The following is a 25,239-nucleotide window of genomic DNA, read 5'->3' on the forward strand; positions in this document are numbered from 1 at the left end:
CGAGTGAGCGAGAGAGAGACCTTACGTGTGGTGTATTGTTGTTGTTAGCATCTGGTGCTAGCTAGCTGCGCTAACGGATATAAGGAGCTGTTTCAATGAAAACAGAGGAGCGGCATTTCACCGACAACTGCGCCGAGCACTTGACTTTATGCAGGTAGCCAGACAGCGGGACATTGTACGAAAAGTCAGCACACTCAGCACGGATAGTGCGCAACATGATTGCAGCGTCCAGGCAGCTCCCGTTCGAGCATATGCCTTGAGTTGCACATAGCTCCAACACACACACACACACACACACACACACACACACACACACACACACACACACACACACACACACACACACACACACACACACACACACACACACACACACACACACACACACACACACACACACACACACACACACACACACACACACACACACACACACACACACACACACACACACACACACACACACACACACACACACACGTATGAGAGAGGTTGAATTGAGGCGAATATTTGTAATGTTCAGAGGTTGTCGTTTAATATTCATGAGACTATTTGTCATTGTTCAAATGATAATAACATTAGCATAAAGCATATGTGTCCACTCATATGTTGATAAGAGTATTACAAACTTGAAAAATATTCCTCTAAGGTAGAACAGATAAAAAATGTGCGATTAATTTGCAATTAACTATGGACAATCATGTGATTAAATATTTGAATCGACTGACAGCCCTAATATACATATATATATATATATATATATATACACACACATATATATATATATATATATACACATACATACATATACATACATACATACATACATACATACATATACATATATATATATATATATACACTGCATATTAAAATAACAAGGCAATCCTTTATAATAGAGGTAATTAAATAATGTGATGAAGCAAATGTAACAGTATCCACAATATGTCTCGGAGTGTTTGAATATCCAGGAATTCCAGGATTCATCTGCATGTGACCGAGGGCGTCTGTGGCAGCATTTCAGTTTTGTAAAAAAGTCAGTGGAGTCTGAGGGCTTCAACGTGGTAAACAGTACTATAAAGTCCTTCTTTTGACCCACACAGGAGCCCCAGTGAGGATGAGACTGCTGCTTCAGGGCTATTCACTTTTGTCCATCTCTGTCAGCACACAGTAGCCAATGTGCTGAGTGCAGTGAGTGAGGGAACCTGCAGGGAGAAGAGAGGACAGCATGAGAGGGATGAGAGGGGGGAGAGGGGGGAGAGGGGGCAGCTGAAGAGTGCCTGGGGCCTGTACTACGAAGCAGGATTTTTGCTTAGCGGGCTAACTTCAGGGAAAACTTGGGGTTTCCGGTCCTACGACGCTGGTTCTCTTTTAAACGGGCTAGATCTCCATGGTAACTTATGCTGTGCGGCTAACATGCCCCAGAGCTGGGGGGTATACTACGAATCTAGTTCAACCTATCCTGGATATGTTTTGAGTTATCCTGTTGACTTAATCCAAAACAAAGCCACTCTCGCTAAACGGTCCTACACGCTGGCTGTCAACTCGTTCGCTCAAGCCAGCCGTGTCCTATCTAGTTAGGTGCGCGTTCACATAAAAGCGGTGGTATCTGGAGCATTCGACCAATCACAAACATGGAGAAGCGTACTGACAGCGCAGCGTCATACTTCCTGAATGAAAAGTCAACTATATTATTAGACATATGAAGAAGTTAAACTTTAAACATCCATGACTTAAACACTTTATCCCGGATAAAAGCCACAGAGCTGCACCTGCAAGGTGAATACAGCTGGTAACAGAACAAGTGTTTGAATGCGTACATTAACAGGTTTATGATATCACTGCCCCGTCCAAGACACGAGTGGATCTGACTTTAATTACATTTGACTCGAGTGTTTCGTCAACTTAATGTGTTGCTTAAAATAATATTTTTGCATAAAAAAACAAACCAAATAAGTTACCATAGCTATGCAGATGACACACACATTTACGTAACAATTTCACCAGGAGACTATGCTCCATTTCAAACACTGAGTAAGTGCATTGAACAAATCAATGACTGGATGTGTCAGAACTTTCTCCAATTAAACAAAGATAAAACTGAGGTAATGGTTTTTGGAGCCAAGGCAGAACGTATACAAGTTAGCGCTGAGCTTCAGTCTGCAATGTTCAAAACAACAGATAAAGCCAGAAATCTAGGTGTAGTCATGGACTCTGACCTGAGTTTCAACAGTCACATTAAAACAGTTACTAAATCAGCCTACTATCACCTAAAGAACATATCTAGGATTAAAAGACTAATGTCACAGCAGGATTTGGAAAAACTTGTCCCTTTATCTTCAGTAGACTGGACTACTGCAATGGTGTCTTCACAGGTCTTACTAAAACATCTATTAGGAAGCTGCAGCTGATTCAGAACGCCGCTGCTCGAGTCCTCACTAACACTAAGAAAGTGGATCACATCACTCCTGTTCTGAAGTCTTTACACTGGCTTCCTGTGTGTCAAAGAATATATTTAAAAATACTGCTGCTGGTTTATAAAGCACTGAATGGTTTACTTTAGGCCCACAATACATCTCTGACCTGCTGCTAAATTATGAACCATCCAGATCTCTCAGGTCGTCAGGGACTGGTCATCTTTCTGTCCCCAGAGTCAGAACTAAACATGGAGAAGCAGCGTTCAGTTATTATGCTCCAAATATCTGGAACAAACTCCCAGAAACCTGCAGGTCCGCTGCAACTCTGACTACTTTTAAATCCAGGCTGAAGACTTTTCTTTTTGTCGCTGCTTTTAATTGAACTATTCACATCTTAAACTGCACTGTAACTTTTATCCATGTATTTTTTCTTTTAATGTTTATTTTATTATCTTTTCTTTTTAATGACGGATTTTAAATGCCATTTCTTAATGTCTTTCGTTTTTTGTAAAGCACTTTGAATTGCCTTGTGTTGAAAGGTGCTATATAAATAAACTTGCCTTGCATACAGTAGCCTATCTGACACTGTAAGCGTTGCACGGCCAGATACGGCTCAATAAGCTGATTCAGATAAGGAACTATATGATACATTATGATGTGATATGATGTGATATGAATGATAATGGGACACATCGACGTCTGCACTCAGTGCCGCGGACTGTAGGCTACGTAATGTTACTTTGATCCGGTTACTTGTTGTGGCAGATATTTAAGTAAGCTTTCTTAACATAATAGTGTAGAGCCGATGAACAGGAGTCAGAGGCCTATAATAATAGTATAATAGTTATAATAGTCAGATTGCTCTGAAGATGGAGGTGATGTTCTATTCATTTTCACGTTCACACAGTTGGTGATTTTGGCCGGCCGTCTTTCCTGCAACGGCAGTTTAAACTGTATTTCCTCCGCACACTGAGCTCTGATTGGTCAGCAGACGTGGTGCTTTCGCTGAGTTGATCTCTTATCCTGGAACCTATCCTGCTTCGGAGCACAGACTAGGTTCCAGGATAAGTCACCATGGAGATCTAGCCCGCTAAAAAGTGAACCAGCTTCGTAGTACCGGAAATCCCAGAAGTTATCTTGCTAAATGAAAATCCTGCTTCGTAGTATACCCCCCTGGTCGGGACCAGGTTAGGTTGCAGGCTAAGAGCTCAAGTCAGTGAAAGCACTGCCTGCTGACCAATCAGAGCTCAGTGTGCGGAGTTTAAAGAGAAAGGAAATACAAAAAAGCTGCCGTTGCAGGAAAGACGGCCGGCAAAAATCACCGACTGTGTGAACGTGAACATTAATAGAATATCACCTCCCATCTTCAGAGCAATCTGACTATTATAACATTAGCGTTAAGAAAGCTTACTTAAATATCTGCCACAACATAAGTAACCGGATCAGAGTAACATTAAGTACAGTCCGAGGCATATCACTTCATAATGTATCATATATCTCCTTATCTGAGTCAGCTGAGCCGTATCTGGCCGTGCAACACTCACAGTGTCACATACTGTATGCAGAAGTATTATTTTAAGCAACACATTAAGTTGACGAAACACTCGAGACAAATGTAATTAAAGTCAGATCGTGTCTTAGACGGGGCAGTGATATCATAAACCTGTTAATGTACGCATTCAATCACTTGTTCTGTTACCAGCTGTATTCACCTTGCAGGTGCAGCTATGTGGCTTTGATCCTGGATAAAGTGTTTAAGTCATGGATGTTTAAAGTTTAACTTCTTCATATGTCTAATATTATAGTTGACTTTTCATTCAGGAAGTATAACGCGCTGTCAGTATGCTTGTCCATGTTTGTGATTGGTCGAATGCTCCAAATACCACCCCTTTCATGTGAACGCGCACCTAACTAGATAGGACACGGCTGGCTTGAGCGATCCACTTGATAACCCGTGTCGTAGGACAGTTTAGCGACAGCGCGTATTTTTTGGATTAGGCCAACCGGCTAACTCAAACATATCCAGGTTATGTTGAACCAGCTTCGTAGTACAGGCCTCTGGTGTGTGCAGGATGTGCAGTGCACTCACGCAGCAGCTTGGTGACGATGGGGGGCCGTTTGGACTCTGGTTGGTAGATGCCCAGGAAGTAGACGGGGACCCCTGACAGGGCGATGCCAATGCCAATCAGGGAGTTGATGGTGTCGCAGTAGAGAGGGACCGCCACCAGGAACACAGTACACATGCAGAAAATCACCGGGTACACCAGAGACAGCTTTAAGGAGAGAAACACAAGACAAGAATGGTTAGTCTTCATTGGCTCTGACATGACAGAGTAACAGGGTCATTGGAAGTAAAGACAACATTTAGCCTGAGGGGAGTCATATTCCTCTCTGAAGAACCAGCACCTTACAGTGGTAGAGAGGTTTGTGTGCCCTGAGGAACCTGGGGGCTGTGTTGTCTGGAACCTGGTGTTCCTGGTAGGGTCTCCCATGGCAAATTGGTCTCAGGCAAGGGGCCAGACTAAGATTGGTTCAAAAGACCTCATGAAAGACGACACAAGAAGTGAGGATACCCGGCCCGGAGGAAGCCCGGGGTCCCTTTCTGGAGCCAGGCCCAGAAGGAGGACTCGTCGGCGAGCGTCTGGTGGCCAGGCTTGCCACGGAGCCCGGCCGGGCCCAGCCCGAAAAGGCAACGTGGGCAACACCTCCGCTTCTCCGTCCCGCGGGCCCACCACCTACGGGAAACAGCGATGGGGTCGGGTGCGGCAGTGAAAGCGGAGGGTCTCGACGGACCAGACCCGGGCGACAGAAGCTGGCTTTGGGGACGTGGAACCTCACCTCTCTGGGGGGGAAGGAGCCGGAACTTGTGCGGGAGGTGGAGCGTTACCAGTTGGATCTGGTTGGGCTCACCTCTACGCACAGCGTCGGCTCTGGAACCTTACTTCTGGATAGGGGTTGGGCTCTATTCTTCTCCGGAGTTGCTCAAGGTGTGAGGCGCCGGGTGGGTGTGGGGATACTCACAAGTCCCCGGTTAGGTGCTTCGTTGTTGGAGTTTACCCCAGTGGACGAGAGGGTCGCCTCCCTACGCCTGCGGGTTAGGGGGGGGAAAACTCTGACTGTTGTGTGTGCTTATGCACCCAACAGCAGTTCAGAGTATTCGGCCTTCTTGGAGACCCTGGAAAGAGTCCTGTATGGGGCTCCTGAAGGGGACTCTTTAATCTTGCTGGGAAACTTCAACGCACATGTGGGCAATGATGGAGACACTTGGAGGGGCGTGATTGGGAGGAACGGCCCCCCTGATCTGAACCGGAGTGGTGGTTTGTTACTGGACTTCTGTGCTAGTCATGGATTGGCCATAACAAACACCATGTTCGAACATAAGGATGCTCATAAGTGTACGTGGTACCAGAGCACCCTAGTCAGAAGGTCCATGATCGATTGAGGCCGTATGTTTTGGACACTCGGGTAAAGAGAGGGGCGGAGTTGTCAACTGATCACCATCTGGTGGTGAGTTGGGTCGAGTGGCGGGGGAAGCCTCTGGATAGACCTGGTAAGCCCAAACGTGTAGTTCGGGTGAACTGGGAACGTCTGGAGGAGGCCCAAGTTCAGGAGGCCTTCAACTCACACCTCCGGCGGAGCTTTTCGGGCATTCGTGTGGAGGTTGGGGACATTGAACCAGAGTGGTCGGTGTTCAAAGCCTCTATTGCCGAAGCCGCGGCGGGGAGCTGTGGTCTCAAGGTCCTAGGTGCCTCAAGGGGCGGTAACCCTCGAACCTCCTGGTGGACACCGGTGGTCAGGGAAGCCGTCCGACTGAAGAAGGAGGCCTTCAGGGATTTGTTATCCCGGGGGACTCCCGAGGCAGTTGCAAGGTACCGACAGGCCCGAAGGGCAGCAGCCTCATCCGTGGCCGAGGCAAAGCAGCGGGTGTGGGAGAAGTTCGGAGAAGACATGGAGAAGGACTTTCGGGCGGCACCAAAGTTGTTCTGGAAAACTGTCCGACACCTCAGGAGGGTGAAGCAGGGAACCATCCAAGCTGTGTACCGTAAGGATGGGTCGTTGTTGACCTCAACTGATGGAGTGTTGGGGCGTTGGAAGGAACACTTTGAGGAACTCCTGAACCCGACAACTCCGCCCTCTATGTTAGAGGCAGAGCTGGAGTATGACGGGGGATCAACACCAATCTCCCGGGGGGAGGTCACTGAGGTCGTCAAACAACTCCACAGTGGCAAAGCCCCGGGGGTGGATGAGATCCGCCCGGAAATGCTGAAGGCTCTGGGTGTTGAGGGACTGTCATGGTTGACACGTCTCATCAACGTTGCGTGGAAGTCGGAAACAGTACCGAAGTTGTGGCAGACCGGGGTGGTGGTTCCCCTTTTTAAAAAGGGGGATCAGAGGGTGTGTGCCAATTACAGAGGCATCACACTACTCGGCCTCCCCGGGAATGTTTACTCCAAGGTACTCGAAAGGAGGGTCAGGCCGATTGTCGAACCTCAGATTGAGGAGGAACAATGCGGATTCCGTCCTGGTCGTGGAACCACGGATCAGCTTTTTACTCTCGCAAGGATCCTGGAGGGGGCCTGGGAGTACGCTTATCCAGGTCTACATGTGTTTTGTAGACTTGGAGAAGGCGTATGACCGAGTTCCCAGGGAGTTACTGTGGGAGGTGCTGCGGGAGTATGGGGTGAGGGGGTCTCTACTCAGGGCCATCCAATCTCTGTACTCCCAAAGCGAGAGCTGTGTCCGGGTCCTCGGCAGTAAGTCGGACCCATTTCCGGTGAGGGTTGGCCTCCGCCAGGGCTGCGCTTTGTCACCAATCCTGTTTGTAATATACATGGATCGGATTTTGAGGCGTAGTCATGGGGGAGGGGGTCTGCAGTTCGGTGGACTAAGGATTGCACCACTGCTTTTTGCAGATGATGTGGTTCTAATGGCTTCATCGGTCTGCGACCTTCAGCACTCACTGGATCGGTTCGCAACCGAGTGTGAAGCGGCTGGGATGAGGATCAGCACCTCCAAATCTGAGGCCATGGTTCTCAGCAGGAAACCGATGGACTGTCCACTCCAAGTAGGGAATGAGTCCTTACCCCAAGTGAAGGAGTTCAAGTATCTCGGGGTCTTGTTCTCGAGTGAGGGAACAATGGAGCGTGAGATGGGCCGGAGAATCGGAGCAGCGGGAGCGGTACTGCAGTCGCTTTACCGCACCGTTGTGACGAAAAGGGAGCTGAGCCAGAAGGCAAAGCTCTCTGTCTACCGGGCCATTTTCGTTCCTACCCTCACCTATGGTCATGAAGGATGGGTCATGACCGAAAGAACGAGATCGCGGATACAAGCGGCCGAGATGGGTTTTCTCCGCAGGGTGGCTGGTGTCTCCCTTAGGGATAAGGTGAGAAGTTCGGTCATCCGGGAGGGACTCGGAGTTGAGCCGCTCCACCTTCGCGTCGAAAGGAGCCAGTTGAGGTGGTTCGGGCACCTAGTTAGGATGCCACCTGGGCGCCTCCCTAGGGAGGTGTTCCAGGCACGTCCAGCTGGGAAGAGACCAAGGGGTAGACCTAGGACCAGGTGGAGGGATTATATCTCTTCGCTGGCCTGGGAGCGCCTTGGGATCCCCCAGTCAGAGCTGGTTGATGTCGCCAGGGAAAAGAAAGTTTGGGGCTCTCTGCTGGAACTGCTACCCCCGCGACCCGACCACGGATAAGCGGGAGAAGATGGATGGATGGAGTCATATTCTGGATAAAACGGAATTCTGCAGCTTAAAGTTATACATTTATAAGAAACAAACTTTGATATTCTACGAAATTAAAGTGGTAAAACCCCCCTCCAAAAAGAAATACAAAATGTGAGGTAATATCTTGAATATTCCCTAAAATTATAAAATCATTCATTTAATAGATCAAATATTGAATATTCCCAAAAATGTTCAAACGAAACATTTAGAAGAAAAATATCTATTTATATTTAAGAGGGGACAAAAATGAAAATTCTCTCAGATAATTAAATGAAGCATTTAGAAGAAAAAAATCAATCTTGAACATGATATTAAAATCCTTATTTAGGAGATAATAAAGAAAGGGTCTTACTTTGAGAGGTCGGGGTCTGTCGGGCTCCTTCCAGCGCAGGTAGATCTGCCCGGCGATGGACAGCCCCATGAAGAACCAGTAGCTGAAGCTGTAGTAGTTGATGAGCTGGAACACATCCTCCACTGTCAGGTAGATCAGAGACATGATACACTGCACAGAGGACAGAGGAGGAAGGGAGACATCAAACAGTGAGTGACAGTCTCAAACACTCCATTTTAGGGCCCCTTTAAGGCTTTAAACTCTTAAGACAAGACCTCACACTTTTGCCATAAATGATGCAAGTTGTATAACACAGCCAAACCAGGCGATAACTTCAAAAGCTAAAAGTATCCCTTGTGATTGATGTGGGCTAAATTGAAGCTTCCTGTTCTTCCTCTGCTAGAATCCAATAATAATGGATCTGTTTTCGTACATTGAAGATGAGAGCGGGGATGGGGGTGAACCTCTCTATGTGGATCATGGACAGAGCGTCTGGGAGGTGACCCTCACGAGAGCCCACGAAGAACAACCTGCACACAAGAAACAGAAATGAAGATGGAGAACACTGAGGGAAGGATATTATTGAATTGTGGTGCTCATAGTACCTGGAGGCAGCTATAATGGAGGCATTGAGTCCTCCGTAGCAGGACAGAGCCACAGCGATGGGGATGGTCCAGCTCATCACACCCAGAGTGTGATCTGCAAATGTCTGAACACACACACACACACAAACACACACATTTCTCTGTCTCATCTGCATATAAGGCAAGTGAGGGGGAAACATGTTGTGGATTTTCTTTCTGAGTGGTCCTTTGTGTATGACTTCATAACAGGGGAAAAAATGTCTGACGGGTTCTTTCTTAGTTCCTTTATTTATTTTATCTGTGAAACCGGTGGGAAACATTTTGCTCTAATCATTTTGCTAAATGACTCTTCTTTTAAATTGATATGATTAAAATAAATGTTTAGCTAAAATAAAGAATAATATATATATTTTAAAATATGACAGTAATGTTACATACCTTGTAGTAAAATGTATCAAGAAATTAAAATTCACCTGGAAGTAAACATGAACGCTTTGAGTCCCATCTAGAATATAGCGTGGCCTTATGTCGCCAAATCAGAACTACAACACACAATATATATAATATAATATAATATATATAATTGTTCTCACTGGCTTTCAAAGAGGAGATAAAAGCTTAATAATCTTTACATTTTTTCTTTTACATAACTAAAGAAAAAGTATCACAGATGAAAAAATGATAATGAATGAACTTAGAAATCTGATACCGTACGGGCATACACTCTCTTTCAGCTTTTCTTTAGTCATAAACAAAGGAAAGAAATATCAGAAAATGAATGATACCTATCTTTCTCTCGTGCCTCTCAGGGGCTTCATCACAGCTGCTTAACTCACCACTGCCACTGCATCACTGGCCAGTATAGCACTAGCATCCAGCACAGCATAGTAGGCCACGTTAGTGAGGATGTAGATGATGGTGACGATGGGCATAGAGATGGCGATGGCCAAGGGCAGGTTTCTGAAACACACCGCATCGGATTATTAGCTGGCTCTTTACGTATTGGGTCCACACCTTCTACAGAAAATGAAGCACCAAAGTTACTTTTCAGGGTTTTTGATCTCCTCAGTGACAAAGTTGAGAGTGTCCCAGCCCGAGTAGGAGAAGAGGGCAGAGTAGAGCGCCAGCGCGATGTTGCCAGGGTCTGTAGACGATCCCTCAAAGGATGATTCAAAGTTGGCTGTGTTACCTAAGAGAGAGACACAATAATTAAAGATACTTTTGATACAACATGATCACAATTCTGTGCATTGATCCTATAATCCCACCGTCGATGGATCCTGGGATTTCAAACTCCCTGTAAAGTCAGTGTGGTGTTCAGCCATTAACTGATGAACCTGCCACATGAGATACGAGAGGGTTCCTTGTGGCTATAAGGACTGAAAACAATTCTTAAATAATCCACTTCAGACTGGTAAGGTTGTATGAAATGTAAAGCAATTCCTGTGCTTAATTTTGTATTTAAAATGTAAGTAAAAGCTTGCAAGGGCCGGGTGATATGATGGTGTCTTCTCAATAGAGTCATGACTCATGCATGATGAAATCATATATGAAGATAACATGATACTGCTATGGTGTTTATATTGATAATAACAGCCGATGGTGGATTTGTTTTTACGTTGCGCTTTACATTACCCAGAATACAATACAGCTCAGGACACAATAATGGGGGATATATATATATATATATATAATAGTGTGTGTACCCATTCGGAAACCAACATTTTGGTTTAAACAACAGGGTTTTAGTGCTCGATAGTGGAGTGGAGCACCATAGTGTAATGACAAATATTCAGTTTTCTCTTAATGCTTCATCTGTCACTCAGTACATGCATGCTTGTAAACATATTTATATATGTTTTAATGTATTTAATTTACTTCATGGTTCAAGTTCTAAATTCAAATAAGAATTTACTTCTCATTTACCGAGTATTTTATAAACATGGGAGTAAACAAAACAAGGCTCTACCATGGCGTTATTTTATATTGAATATTTAATTATTGACTATCCAGAAGAAAAAAAAAATGCTATATCTTGTTGTATATCGTTTTATGGTGATATGAAATTGTCTATACGAGTATAGAAGATACTAATATCTTCAAAACTCATATAGACAATTTCTTATCATGATATCACCAGTGGCAAACCGTCAGGGCCTTCAAGGTATTCAGAGAATACCCTGGAGCACTCAGAGACAACAAACTAAAAATCCATTTAATTATATAAATAAAATGTAATAAAATGAATAAATGAGAATGGTATCTGTGTTGTTGATCTGTAATATTACAGTGTTACGTTGATTTGTGTGTCCTTCTCGGACCATGCACTACGCATTTCAGTGGTTTTGTGTTAGAAAAGAAAGCAACCAATCAGATCTTGTTCTGGGTCTCTGCGTCGAATATCCTTCAACCAAGGTATTCTACATCCTTGATCGAATGCCCTGGCCGTTGCACTGAATGAGAGCGTACATTTGGACTGACAGTTTGATCAATCAATCATATATTGATTTGTAGCCAATGGGCGTATTCTTTCAGAGTTCCCCTCGGTTCCAGGTGCTCTAGAAGGCCCGCTAGTTAACTGGCTCGAGACAGAGGATCTAGATGAATGCAACGAAGCAATTCATGCCGTTTTATTGTCTTTAATGTTGAAATGACAAGAGCAACCGGTGAACATGAAGTTGTTGCGGAATCGTTGTGAGTACCCTTTTCAAGACGACAATTCAGTGAACAGACGGACATTATAACGGGGGGGGGGGGGGGGGGGTGTCTACAGAAGGTCCAGAGGTGATAGACACGGTTCACCACTGCAAGTACATGTGGTAGAGACATCACTGACCCTGGCACAGCTTGGCGATGCCTGTGATGATGATGACGATGAGGGCTGCCACCTTGGCGTAGGTGAAAGTGTCCTGCACGCGCGTGCCCCACTTCACATAGGCAGAGTTAATGAACGTCAGTAGACCTGGGGGAAGACAGAAATACTTCAGAGATGCTCTTTGTATTTACCCCTCCAGGAACACAGACACGAGCAGACAGCACTCACATATACAGGCGGCAGCGATGAGTCTGGACGCTGCGTACGGCGGCTCACACGTCGGGAAGAGCGGCTGCACCAGGTAGTTTGCAAACGTAATGGCTATGACCGCCTGGCTGGTGGGCTCAATGATCAACAGAGAAGTCCACAGGCGAATGAATGCAATGAAGCCTCCAAATGACTCCAGGATGTACGCATACGAAGCCCCTGATTTGGTGATGGTGGTGCCCAGCTCAGCGTAGCAGAGGGCCCCTATCACAGAGAAGATCCCCCCGATGGCCCAGATGACCAGCGACAGCCCGTAGGAGGCGCTGTAGATCAGCACGCCCTTGGGGGAGACGAAGATGCCGGAGCCGATCATGTTCCCCACGATCAGGCTGACTCCGTTGAGCAGCGAGATCTCCTTCTTCAGCTGCATGCTCTCTTTGGGAGCCTCCTCACGACGGGAGGAGCCGCTCATCTCCTGGGATTCCTCGTGGTCGGCCATGGTACCGCCGTCTCAGACCCTCACAGACGTGGACGCTGCAGACTGAAGACCCTGCCTGGCAACCTCTGGAGCAACCTGTCCAACACACATAGATGTAAAAAGTCATTGTTGGTGACGCGGAGAGGAGCTGAATGCCAGTGGTGAGTCAGAAGAGTTGCTCCAGTAAATGTAATCTCTAGTGTGTGTAACAGGGGGGAGAGAAAGGTCATGAGCAGAGAGGGTCGGGATGGACAGATAACAGAAAGGGCAGCGAGGGTGGAAACGTACCAGCCTGAGGGTACCAGCCTTAAAGGGAGAGTTAGGATGTTTTAAAGTGGGGTTGTATGAAGTACTTTTCTAAAGTCCATTACCTACAACCATAGGCGGCGCGTGAGGCTCAGGTTTGGGAAGGCTAAATAACTTTTTTTACCTGACGCTGCCCGCCTCCGGCGTCTATAGAAAAGAGATCAACTCAGTGAAAGCACCGGCTGCTGACCAATCAGAGCTCAGTGTGCGGAGTTTAAAGACGCCGACGTGTCGCACTTATCATTCATATCACACTGACATCACATCATCAATCAGATCATATAATATCACAATATTCCTTATCTGAGTCTGAGCTTCTCGAGCCGTAGCTATCTGGACGTGCAACACTTACATTGTCACATATACTGTATGCAGACGTATTATTTTTAAGCAACACATTAAGTTGACGAAACACTCAACTCAAATGTAATAAAGTCAGATCCCCTCGTGTCTTAGATGGGGCAGTATCATAAAACTGTTGTACGCTTTCAAACACTCGGTAGTTTCTTTTTTAACGAGTTGTTCTGTATTCTCCTTGCAGGTGCAACTATGTGGCTTGTATCCTGGATTATATGTTTAAGTCATCATGGATGTTTAAAGTTCATATTTGTCTAATATTAGTTTACTTTTCATTAATGAAGTATGACGCTGCGCTGTCAGTACACTTGTCCCTGTTTGTGATTGGTCAAATCTAGCTAACCCCGCCCCTTTCACGTGAACGCGTTCTCAGCTGGAGAGAGAAACCCTGGCTTGATTTACCGAGTTGATAACCAGCGTCGTAGGACCGCTTAGCGAGATCTCGTTTGTTAGGGTTAGTTAAGATAACTCAAACGTATCCAGGGTCTGTTGAACTGGCTTCGTAGTAGGGCACAGGTGGCTGCATAGCGCTAATGTAACCCACTTCTTCAACTCTGTATCCATAAGCCCCCCCCCCCCCCCTCTCAATCAACTTCCTCCTGACTGCTTTTCTGTTTTGTTTTGTTTCTTTTTGGCTTTGTCTTTGTTTGTCTACCCTCCCTCCCAAATGTAAAGCGTCTTTGGGTTCAAGAAAAGCGCTATAGAAATAAAATATATTATTATTATTATTATTAATGTCAAAGACACAAACATTATACATTATATTTTTCTTTTACCAGGATGCATTGACAAAAATAATTGGGAAGGCTTAGCCTTCCCTAGCTGACAGCACCCGCCCGGCCCCTGCCTAACGGAGGGGGGTCTGTAGCCCCAAGCTGGTGAAGCAGAAAGGAATGTACTTCCACAGACTGGAGCAGCAGCAAAACTTCATTTGACATCCAAATAAAAGGCCCATTAAAAAAAAACACTATTCTTAAATAGGCCATTTGGCAAAATAAGTACCTACATGTTGTGATGCATCTACTTTTGTACTTTTACATAAGCGACATTTGACTTGTACATGTAACAGAATATTATTACACTGTGGTATAACTTCACTTACTTTATTGTATTACATTGCATTTAGCTGACGCTTTTATCCAAAGCGACTTACAATAAGTACATTCGACCAGGAAGACACAACCTTGAGGAAAACAGAATCATATAAGAACATCAGGTTTCAAAGAGCCAATCGTTTCAAGTGCTGCTCAACTGGCTAAGCCAGTCCTTTATTAGTATATAAGTGCTCTGTTAGCAGTTCTTTGTTAGTCATTCTATCGCTCGAAGTGGAGTCGAAAGAGATGAGTTTTCAGTCTGCGCCGGAAGGTGTGTACTTGGGTAGAAATGTCTCTTCCACAGCTGTAGCTCACATACAAAAACATGACATCAGATAGAACTTCATGCACAATTAAAATTGGTCTGAAGATGGTGTAACTTCAGAGAATATTCTGGACTAAGTGGCATAAGAGCAGGGTATAAGAGCACAAGTGTACAAGCAGGGGTGAAATGTGCACTTTACAGTACAATAACATGACAATACATATCAGGGACTGAGGGCTCAGGGATCCCATTAGACCAGTGATTGTGTCCATGTGGGGTGCATGCTTCACTTCAATCATTAGGCATCTGTTCCACATGCTGTGACTCACCACCACACACCTGCTTATCTGACAAAAACAGACCAATCGATGACTCAAAGAACCGCACCGCTGTTAACTCAATCTCATTAGTCAATGAGACTGTCCCACACGCAGGTCAACAACATGAGCTATACTGCCAAATCAAAACACAGACTTCTTCAAACTTTGGGGGATACCACTTTCATGTCATTTGGTGTAAAGGCGTTTGTGCATGTCAATGGTCTGCAAAGGCTAAATTCCCTGTGTTCCCCCCAGAGGGAGTTTCTCTCCCACACACTCCCCCCCTGCCTGAAGTGCCTCCATTGGACTTAATCAATAGATTACTAGCGTAACATAATGACATCACTATGTAACACTCACGCTTCGATTGGGTAATGCTCCAACAAATTGTCCGTGATAGGCTAATGGCAATGACACCTCTAAGCGGTTGACCAATCACAACAGACAGAGGCTGAAAAGAGGTGCTGCGGCACAGGCAGTATGAGAACAATAGGGCCCCTTTAAAAAAGTGTAAGTGGTGTGAGTTTTTACGTGTGTGAACGTGTGTGCGTCGCCCTGTGAAATGCGTCAACAATGCAGAAGAAGACATCACGTAGGTGTGGTGTGCAGCCATACCTTGTGATGCTTTAGTTAGCAATACATTGATACAAAAGTATGTACATTCGTCACAGTCGTCGTTTGATACAATCATGTGACTTTTTTTGGATTCATTAGAAGATCGGCCAGTTTGTTTCCTGCTGCTACGTGGAAGACACCAACGCGCTTTCCATGTCACTGTGATGTCCTGGTTTGAATGTTGGCCCGGACATTGTGTCACCCACCCTCCATAGGAAGTTAAGTGTAAAGTAGTACATTGTGCTGAGATCACAAGATTAGATTGTCAACAGAAAATGTATCTCTTGCTTATTTAACAGATTCAGTGTTATAGTAATTTATCAAGCAATTTTACAATTTGTAGTGTAAACTTAGTACACTTAGTTAGACAGAAAGAATAAGACTCTGGATTAATTCATTATTTGATAATAATTAAAAATGTCAGAAAATGCGGTTTTCAGTCTCTGCAATATGGAGATGTCCTACTTTTGTTGGGTTTTGGTCTGACAAGATATTTAAAGACATCGCCTTGGACTTTGAGGAACTGGGATGGGTATTTGATTCTCATTTCAGAAATGTTATAGAAAAAAAAAATACAATAATGGATTCACCAAGGAAATAATTGACAATGCAAATAATCTTTAGTTGCAGACTCTCTTATCACTGATCATTTTGTTGCTTTTTTCAGACTTTTTCTAAGTATGTTTTCGGCCCAGAAACCAAGACCATTATCACAATTCAGTTTGAGTGTTACTGAGTAAACAGAGTTAAAAGAGCTACGGCCAGGTACACATGACAGAGCTCCTGATAATGAAACCCATTGATCTACTTCTTCCCTTTTCTTATTTTCAAATATCTGACTTTAATACAGTTTGTTTCCTAATATGTTGACTTGTAGCCAGGGGCGGACTGGCCATTGGGAATACCGGGAGTTTTTCCGGTGGGCCGGTACCGAAGTGGGCCGTTCGGACAATTCACTAGCAGAATCATATAAGTACATCAGGTTTAGAGCCAAAACATTGCAAGTGCGACTCAACTATAGATAAGCCAGTCCTTTGTTAGTAATTGTATGTGAGTAACATTTACCTGAGATTACTCAAATCTATTTCCAAACACATAATTTAACGGATAATAAAACTGTCAGTGACATTTTCCAAGTTTGGTAAATTGTATCTGAGATGTTTTTGCAAGAAACCTTACATTTAGAGGTTGCACTTTAAATGTGTAACCATGTGAACTTCGACCAGGCCAATTTGCATCTTATTGATCAAAACGTGACCTTAATGTTCAACCTGTACTATAGTATGCAGTAGACATGTTTTTAAAAAAAACTAAATATGCAAGCATAATGTATAGCATACGGATAATGATGCTAAACAAAGGTGGATACATCACTACAACAATAAAGGGTGGGTTGTGTTGAATGATATCATACATAGCTCTCATGATTACCACTTTTAGCTTTAATAATTTCCGTTTGAGACTAGGTCAGTAGGGATCTGTCTATTTACTGATACAATGTTACATTTCTATGATTGACCCATGTTTGCTACTACATAAAATACATCGCTATCAATAAGAAAACGCTACAAAGCATCCCAAGCCGGCGTTTCCTTAGTAAAATAACCCGCGACAAGTAACAGAGAATTACTAACCCCGACTTCCGCTGATGACTTTCAAAATAAAGCCACACTTAACTAATGTGAAATACTGTTTTGTTGTCTTTCTCAAACTGTGTTTCACTTAACACGTCAAGTCAGGCTATTTGCATTGACTAAACCCACATTGTGTTTAATATAGACTTTACGAACCAAAAGGCAAATGGAGCGGCCAGTTTAAAAGGAAAACGTATTTACGCGTTGGCATACCGTACACTTGTTTTTTCTTTACTTTCGTTCGGTTAACGCAGGTTTATTCTTTGATAAGACCCGCTCCCAAATGATGGCCTAACATGTTACTGTGGCTAAAAAATATTCACGTTCCCTCAACAAAATGTCACAGCTGAGGTAAACGATACAAAATGTGAAATAAAAATAATAAATGGATTATTTTGAATGGGAACCTCCTAGCTTCCGGTAATGTCCGGGCTAAATGCGGTTACTTTGCCGGGACTTCAGACAGACGGGACTTCATTTTGTCCCGTTGCTTGAAAATGTTCAGGTAGCTCTATCTTCAGCGAATAAGTAGATAATGTCCCGTTTAACAGGAATTATCGTTGTTCAGCGGGAACACTTTCAGGGCATCTTGTCAGTCTTACCTGTACCTCCTCCTGCCTATCGGTTTTGACAACCAGCCAACGCGAGGTCCATTAGTGAATGCATCAGTGCCGGGAAACAACTGGCTGCTGCGCTGCTCACTAGAGATGTCATGTGACGCTGCCTCTTATATAGCCTACTGTACACCAGTTCATGACTACAGTATGCATACATTATGTGTTAGGGCCCGTCTGGTTAGGGCTATTTAGGGAATATTTTCTTATCTGTGATACCACCAAAAGCAGTACAAGATAAAAGAGAGTCATTATTATGGGATACTTATTGCTTGTGTTTGACAGATAAATTCCAATCACAACTTAATAAGGAAATTAGTTTACTGCACTAGTCAAAAAGAAAACATTGTCCCCATAAACATCGGGAAATATGTTTGCAAAAAATAAACTATGCAAGTTCACTGAAAGTTCAATAAAAGTCATTTTTGAAACAATAAAAAATGTTGAAAGAAAATGTTGCAAGATTAATGTGCAAGTATTGCAGGAGAAGTACATACACCTACAGTTTGTATGTTTTCTGTGCACACTGTAACGCCCACAGAATTAGAAACATTGACGTTTTATTGGGCTGTATAAATGCATTCAAATGTTTGACTTTGATTGCATTAAATACAATATACTATTTTGTATTATTGGCTGATTCGCCATTAACATCATGTTCTATCTATCATATAATTATAATCAGTCCCATGATTTCCACTGAGCCACTGTGGGTGTGTGAAGAACAGAAGTGTAATTAGAGCGGTCGTGTTAGGGGCATGGGGCAGAGGCAGAGGGGTGAGCAGTATGTGCCAAATTAGTGAAGTGTCAGGGATGGTGAAATACACGCACGCACACGCACGCGCGCACACACACACACACACACACAAAAATGGCCGTTGAAGTACAGTACCAATTTATAGTTATATAGGTCCCACCTTAGGTCAATATGTACTTGTCACTTTGTACTGTCAATAAAAGGTACAATGAGGCAGGGGATTTCATTAAAGAATATTGAGCATTAAGGCAAAAATAAAATAAGATTGAGCATTTTTTTTTTTGTAGTTTAGCTTATTTTACGAGGAGAAGGACACAACCTTTAATGATGATACCCCCTTTACTGGGGTCTCTATACCTGAATAATACTTTTTCACAAGTGTCCAATCATCTTGAGCATGATGCTATTACCATATGTAAGTATATGTTTGATAATAAAAAAAACACCATCTTACCTAACTTCAACTTATTTCTGTCGTATCTTTCTGATTGTTTAAGATATGCTCTTATTTTGATTATAAAGGGAACAATATTGAACATAGATATTTGTATAGATTGCATTTTCTCCAGCAAATAGTATTTGTTAGCTATGCTTCTTTCCTTTTCTTACATTTTTGGATTTGTTGTAAAAGAAAACGTTTGGTATTGTTGTTTTTATACAACATCGTAACTTTTATACCGGGAGTATATTCCATGTAATGTACTGAATGTTCTAAATAAAGCTGAAAAATAGCCCAAAGACTAATGGATACAATAACTTTCTTTCCCTTTTTACGACAAGATAGATGCTACAAACCAGTGGAATACCAAGATCACAAAGTAAACAGCGCCATCTGCAGACACAGAAACACCACAGCAGCCAGCTCCTGTTATTACTGGACAAGGGAACAATACATGGTTGCTTTTCAGTTCATATCGGTGGTGGAGACTCCTTGTGATCTCCCTTATGTTTAACAGTACTGCTCTGGGTCTGGGTTGAGTCCTTGTTTATCTCACTGTGACCTCACATGTCTGCATTGTTTGGCAGTGTAGAGACAAGTCACTGAAGTAAAGGAGTTAGAGAGGCAGTTTGAGCGTTCCAGAGGCCTGTACTACGAAGCCGGTTCAACATAACCTGGATATGTTTGAGTTAGCCGGTTGGCCTAATCCAAAACATACGCGCTGTCGCTAAACTGTACTACGACGCGGGTTATCAAGTGGACAATCACAAACATGGACAAGCATACTGACAGCGCGTCATACTTCCTGAATGAAAAGTCAACTATAATATTAGACATATGAAGAAGTTAAACATCCATGACTTAAACACTTTATCCAGGATAACAGCCCCATAGTTGCACCTGCAAGGTGAATACAGCTGGTAACAGAAAAAGTGTTTGAATGCGAAGGCTACATTAACAGGTTTATGATATCACTGCCCCGTCTAAGACACGATCTGACTTTAATTACATTTGACTCGAGTGTTTCGTCAACTTAATGTGTTGCTTAAAATAATACTTCTGCATATGTGACACTGTGAGTGTTGCATGGCCAGATACAGCTCAGCTGACTCAGATAAGGAAATATATGATACATTATGATGTGATATGACTGTACTTAATGTTACTTTGATCCGGTTAATTATGTTGTGGCAGATATTTAAGTAAGCTTTCTTAACGCTAATGTTATAATAGTCAGATTGCTCTGAAGATGGAGGTGATATTCTATTCATTTTCACGTTCACACAGTCGGTGATTTTTGCCGGCCGTCTTTCCTGCAACGGCAGCTTTTCTGTATTTCCTTTCTCCTGTAATATGACTTGATCGCTTTAAACTCCGCACACTGAGCTCTGATTGGTCAGCAGGCGGTGCTTTCATTGAGTTGATCACCCCCTAAACGCACCAGGAGCATTCGGCTGTGCCACACTGCGCCGCGCTGCGACCTTCTCCTGCGACCTTCTCCTGCGACCCACCAGGCGCGTTTCAAAACGTTGCGGAAGCGGAGCGTCGTGTGTGCAGCCTCGCAGTTGTTGTTGATTTTAGAATATTTCCTGGGGCCTATACTACGAAGCTGGTTCAACCTAACCTGGATATGTTTGAGTTAGCCGGTTGGCCTAATCCAAAACATACGTGCTCTCGCTAAACGGTCCTACGACGCGGGTTATCAAGTGGATCGCTCAAGCCAGCCGTGTCCTATCTAGTTAGGTGCGCGTTCACATGAAAGGGGTGGTATCTGGAGCATTTGACCAATCTTCCTGAATGAAAAGTAAACTATAATATTAGACATATGAAGATGTTAAACTTTAAACATCCAGGACTTAAACACTTTATCCAGGATCAAAGCCACATAGCTGCACCTGCAAGGTGAATACAGCTGGTAAAAGTGTTTGAATGCATACATTAACAGGTTTATGATATCACTGCCCCGTCTCTAAGACACGATCTGACTTTAATTACATTTGTCTCGAGAGTGTTTCGTCAACTTAATGTGTTGCTTAAAATAATACTTCTGCATACAGTATGTGACACTGTGAGTGTTGCACGGCCAGATACGGCTCAGCTGACTCAGATAAGGAAATATATGATACATTATGAAGTGATATGCCGCGGACTGTACTTAATGTTACTTATGTCGTGGCAGATATGTAAGTAAGCTTTCTTAACGCTAATGTTATAATAGTCAGATTGCTCTGAAGATGGAGGTGATATTCTATTAATGTTCACGTTCACACAGTCGGTGATTTTTGCCGGCCGTCTTTCCTGCGACGGCAGTTTTTCTGTATTTCCTTTCTCCTGTAATATGACTTGATCGCTTTAAACTCCGCACACTGAGCTCTGATTGGTCAGCAGGCAGTGCTTTCACTGAGTTGAGCTCTTAGCCTGCAACCTAACCTGGTCCCGACCAGGTTAGCCGCTAAGCATAAGTTACCATGGAGATCTAGCCTGCTAAAAAGAGAACCAGCTTCGTAGGACCAGAAAGCTGGAGTTTTCCCTGAATTTAGCCGGCTAAGCGAAAATCCTGCTTCGTAGTACACCCCCCTGGACATTTGTACTTCTACAAGTAAGTTACGTAGTTAAATAGTTTATGTTTGTGTCTGTTTAAATCGTGTTTATTGTTGTTATTTCCTATTTGGTTGTGTTGTAGACTACAGACACAGTTAATAATAATTGTAATATTCCAGTTATAAACGACATGAATCAAAGATGTGTTGCTGTATTTTAGTGGTAAAAAAATATGCATTCATCATCATAATTATTGTATATATATATAATTTACAGTGCCTGTAAACCGGAGGAGAACGCTGGCATGTATTCTCCTATTTGAAAGACGGTGGTGGGGGGGAGGAGAAGGAGCCGGTTTTGGGTGCATCCCCTCAACCAGCAAAGCAGACAACAAGGTGATTTTCATCACTTCCTGCCTGCGCCGCGCTGCGCCGCGTCAAAAATAGGATTCATCCTATATTTTAGAAATTCCTTGCGGCGAGGAGCTTCTGGGACGCGTCTGGGGCGCGTCTGATGGAATAGCACCCATTGACTAGAGTGGCCGCGATCTTTGCGAACGCCGCGGCCGTAACGCAGCGCAGACGCTCCTGGTGCGTTTAGGGGGTTAGCCTGCAACCTAACCAGGGGGGTATACTACGAAGCAGTATTTTTGTTTAGCAAGATAACTTCTGGGATGTCCGGTACTACGGAGCTGGTTCACTTTTTAGCGGGCTAGATCTCCATGGTGACTTATCCTGGAACCTTGTCTGTGCTCCGAAGCAGGATCAGTTCGAGGATAAGAGATCAACTCAGCGATAGCACCACGCCTGCTGACCAATCAGAGCTCAGTGTGCGGAGGAAATACAGTTTAAACTGCCGTTGCAGGAGAGACGGCCGGCCAAAATCACCAACTGTGTGAACGTGAAAATTAATAGAATATCACCTCCCATCTTCAGAGCAATCTGACTATTATAACTATTATACTATTAGGCTATGTTAAGAAAGCTTAATTAAATATCTGCCACAACATAAGTAACCGGATCAAAGTAACATTACGTAGCCTACAGTCAGCGGCACTGTGAGTGCAGACGTCGATGTGTCCCATTATCATTCATATCACATCATATCACATGCATCATAATGTATCATATATTTCCTTATCTGAGTCAGCTGAGCCGTATCTGCCCGTGCAACACTCACAGTGTCACATACTGTATGCAGAAGTATTATTTTAAGCAACACATGTTGACGAAACACTCGAGTCAAATATAATTAAAGTCAGATCCACTCGTGTCTTGGACGGGGCCGTGATATCATAAACCTGTTAATGTATGCATTCAAACACTTTTTCTGTTACCAGCTGTATTCACCTTGCAGGTGCAGCTATCTTTATTTATTTATATAGCACATTTAAAACAACCTTCGGCTGACCATGGCTATGTGGCTTTGATCCTGGATAAAGTGTTTAAATCATGGATGTTTAAAGTTTAACTTCTTCATATGTCTAATATTATAGTTGACTTTTCATTCAGGAAGTATGACGCTGAGTCACGTGATCAGCTGGACAAGATGGCAGCATAGGTTAAACTCGCTCAACCCAGTGATGCTAATTCTGTAAATATATACAGTTGAGACCATTTAAAAAATATATATATTTTAGCCTCTATGAGTGTTTGATCGAAGGCAATGTCTAAATCGAGCAAAAAGTCGCCGCCTGAAAAGGGTCCCGAGACGAGGGGGAAGTCTGACATGGAGGCGTTAGCCGACACGGTGCTTGAGAAGCAACGATGCTATCTGGATTCGCGCTTCGACCAACTCCAACAGATGGGGAGGGAGACGGAGGGGAAATTGACTTCTATCCAAACGGACTTGATGGTACTGAGTGAAAGCATCGGCACCGTTAAGGCAGAGATGGGCAAGATACGGTTGGATGTGGTGAACAATTTGGGTATGCTAAGCTACCCACAAGGATACGCTGGACATGATGCAACTAGTGTTAATTTCGTCAGCTATTTTTTAATTTAGTTTTAGTCTTAGTCCTGTGTTAAATTTCCTTTTTAGTTTTAGTCATATTTAGTCACCTTCATCCTGTTTTTATTTAGTCAAGTTTTAGTCGACTAAAAGTCTGAGCATTTTAGTCTTATTTTAGTCGACTAAAACAGTAAACATTTTAGTCAAGATTTAGTCGACTAAAAGTCTGAGCATTTTAGTCTTATTTTAGTCAAAGAAAACTAATTATTTTAGTTTACTTTTTGTCAATGAAAACTGTTGAGTCTTTTTTAGTCATCAGATTATATAGAACATTTCAGTCAAACTAGTCTAGCCAAAACCAATAATTTGTCATTTTAGTATATAATAAATAAGATTATATCTTGTCCTTATTTGATGAAAAACACAGGTTGAATGATTAAGAAGCTTTGCAGAGAGTATCTGGTCAGGTTTGTGGTGTTTTTACCAGCTGTGTTATGGCCACATTGCTTCCCTTCTGATGAAACAATGCATTCGCAATGCATTGCATTTCTTTCTCCCAAGCAGTGGTGGCTTTAGACTTTTTCGTTGCCAGTCATTTTGACGGACAGGATTGTAACATTTCCGTCATAATCCATTATTATCCGTCGAGTGCACAATGTATCACTCACTCGCGCTGACGGGGGGGTATTCGGTTAACGCGACCACTGCTCCTAAGCCCTGTTGTTACCATTTTATTTTCTGTTAAATAAGGTTAGTTAGACCATGAGTTAGACCCGAGTCTTTCTGACTGTTTCTGACCGGTACTGTATGTACCGCCGCGCGCAGCACAGAAACAGCTGCTGCCCTGCCGCAGCACCGGAAATGGAACTGCTGGGAGAAAAACTGACTATCAGAGATTTAACGTTATCTTTGATAATATTTCGTCTCCTCATTTTTCGTCAACGAAAGTAAAGAGAGATTTTGTCATAGTTTTTATTTAGTAAACTACATTTTCGTCTCGTCACTTTTCGTCAACGATATTGCATGATGATTTTGTTACAGTTATTGTTTACTGCCGTCGGTGCCGTCTCGTCATCGTCTCGTTTTCGTCATGGAAAAAAAGGTCGTTGACGAACATATTTCGTCATAGTTTTAGTCAACGAAATTAACACTAGATGCAACTCAAGCTAGTGGACATGGAGGACCGGAGCAGAAGATGCAACGTCCGTATAACTGGGCTAGCGGAAGGACTTGAAGGGTCTAACGCCATACAATTTCTGACACACTCGCTTCCAAAGTGGTTCCCCTCCTTAGGTAATCTGAAGGGCGAGTTAATGCGAGCTCATCGTATCTACAGCAACAACAGGAAGAAGCAGGTGGGCGCTACCCGCACTTTGATGTTCAACGTTCTCCGTTATACCACTCGCCAAGACATACTCCGTGCCGCAAAGAAAGTCCCAGTAGGCCCCAGTGAGATGATAGTGAACTGTTCATGAACTTGTCATGAAATATTAGTGAACCATATTCATGAACAGCTCATAACAAAGTTGATGAACTGTTCATGAAAGTGACATGAACATTAAATGGCACTAGGGCAGTTTATGAACTACTCATGAAACTCCTGTGCTGGAATGGTTCATGAACAATTCATGGAATATGGTTTTAGGCAGGTTCATGAACAATTCATGAAATGGAGTTTTCAGTGAGTGTGTAGGGATATTCAGTTTTCAACCAAGAACATTTCAAGAATTGTTCATGAACATATCAAGAACTGTTCATAACAACTTCATGAACCATTCATGAACAGTTCA

At 43.4% G+C, this 25,239-nt stretch overlaps 1 protein-coding gene across 1 annotated transcript; it reads right to left on the reverse strand.

Annotated features, from left to right (window-relative positions):
- Positions 1-509: 509 nt before the first annotated feature.
- Positions 510-17,846, reverse strand: LOC117461423 (Y+L amino acid transporter 2). The gene is made up of 10 exons (XM_034103286.2): positions 17,751-17,846; positions 12,101-12,653; positions 11,894-12,019; positions 10,102-10,246; positions 9,894-10,017; positions 9,079-9,182; positions 8,907-9,003; positions 8,495-8,644; positions 4,507-4,690; positions 510-1,205 (listed from the first exon to the last, which is right to left on the reverse strand). Exons 2-10 carry the CDS (start codon positions 12,576-12,578, stop codon positions 1,138-1,140), a joined length of 1,476 nt encoding a protein of 491 aa, XP_033959177.1. The 5' UTR covers positions 12,579-12,653; positions 17,751-17,846; the 3' UTR covers positions 510-1,137.
- Between the last annotated feature and the right edge of the window lie 7,393 nt (positions 17,847-25,239).

The sequence above is a fragment of the Pseudochaenichthys georgianus genome, chromosome 3 (assembly GCF_902827115.2).
Source record: "Pseudochaenichthys georgianus chromosome 3, fPseGeo1.2, whole genome shotgun sequence".
NCBI classification, from domain to species: domain Eukaryota; kingdom Metazoa; phylum Chordata; class Actinopteri; order Perciformes; family Channichthyidae; genus Pseudochaenichthys; species Pseudochaenichthys georgianus.

Coding starts and splice junctions, on each gene's coding strand:
- LOC117461423 (XM_034103286.2), bottom strand. CDS start 12,578: ATGGCCGACCACGAGGAATCCCAGGAGATGAGCGGCTCCTCCCGTCGT. Junction 10,247..11,893: donor CATCGCCAAGCTGTGCCAGG/GTCAGTGATGTC, acceptor TCTCTCTCTTAG/GTAACACAGCCAACTTTGAA. Junction 9,004..9,078: donor TCCATTATAGCTGCCTCCAG/GTACTATGAGCA, acceptor TCTTGTGTGCAG/GTTGTTCTTCGTGGGCTCTC.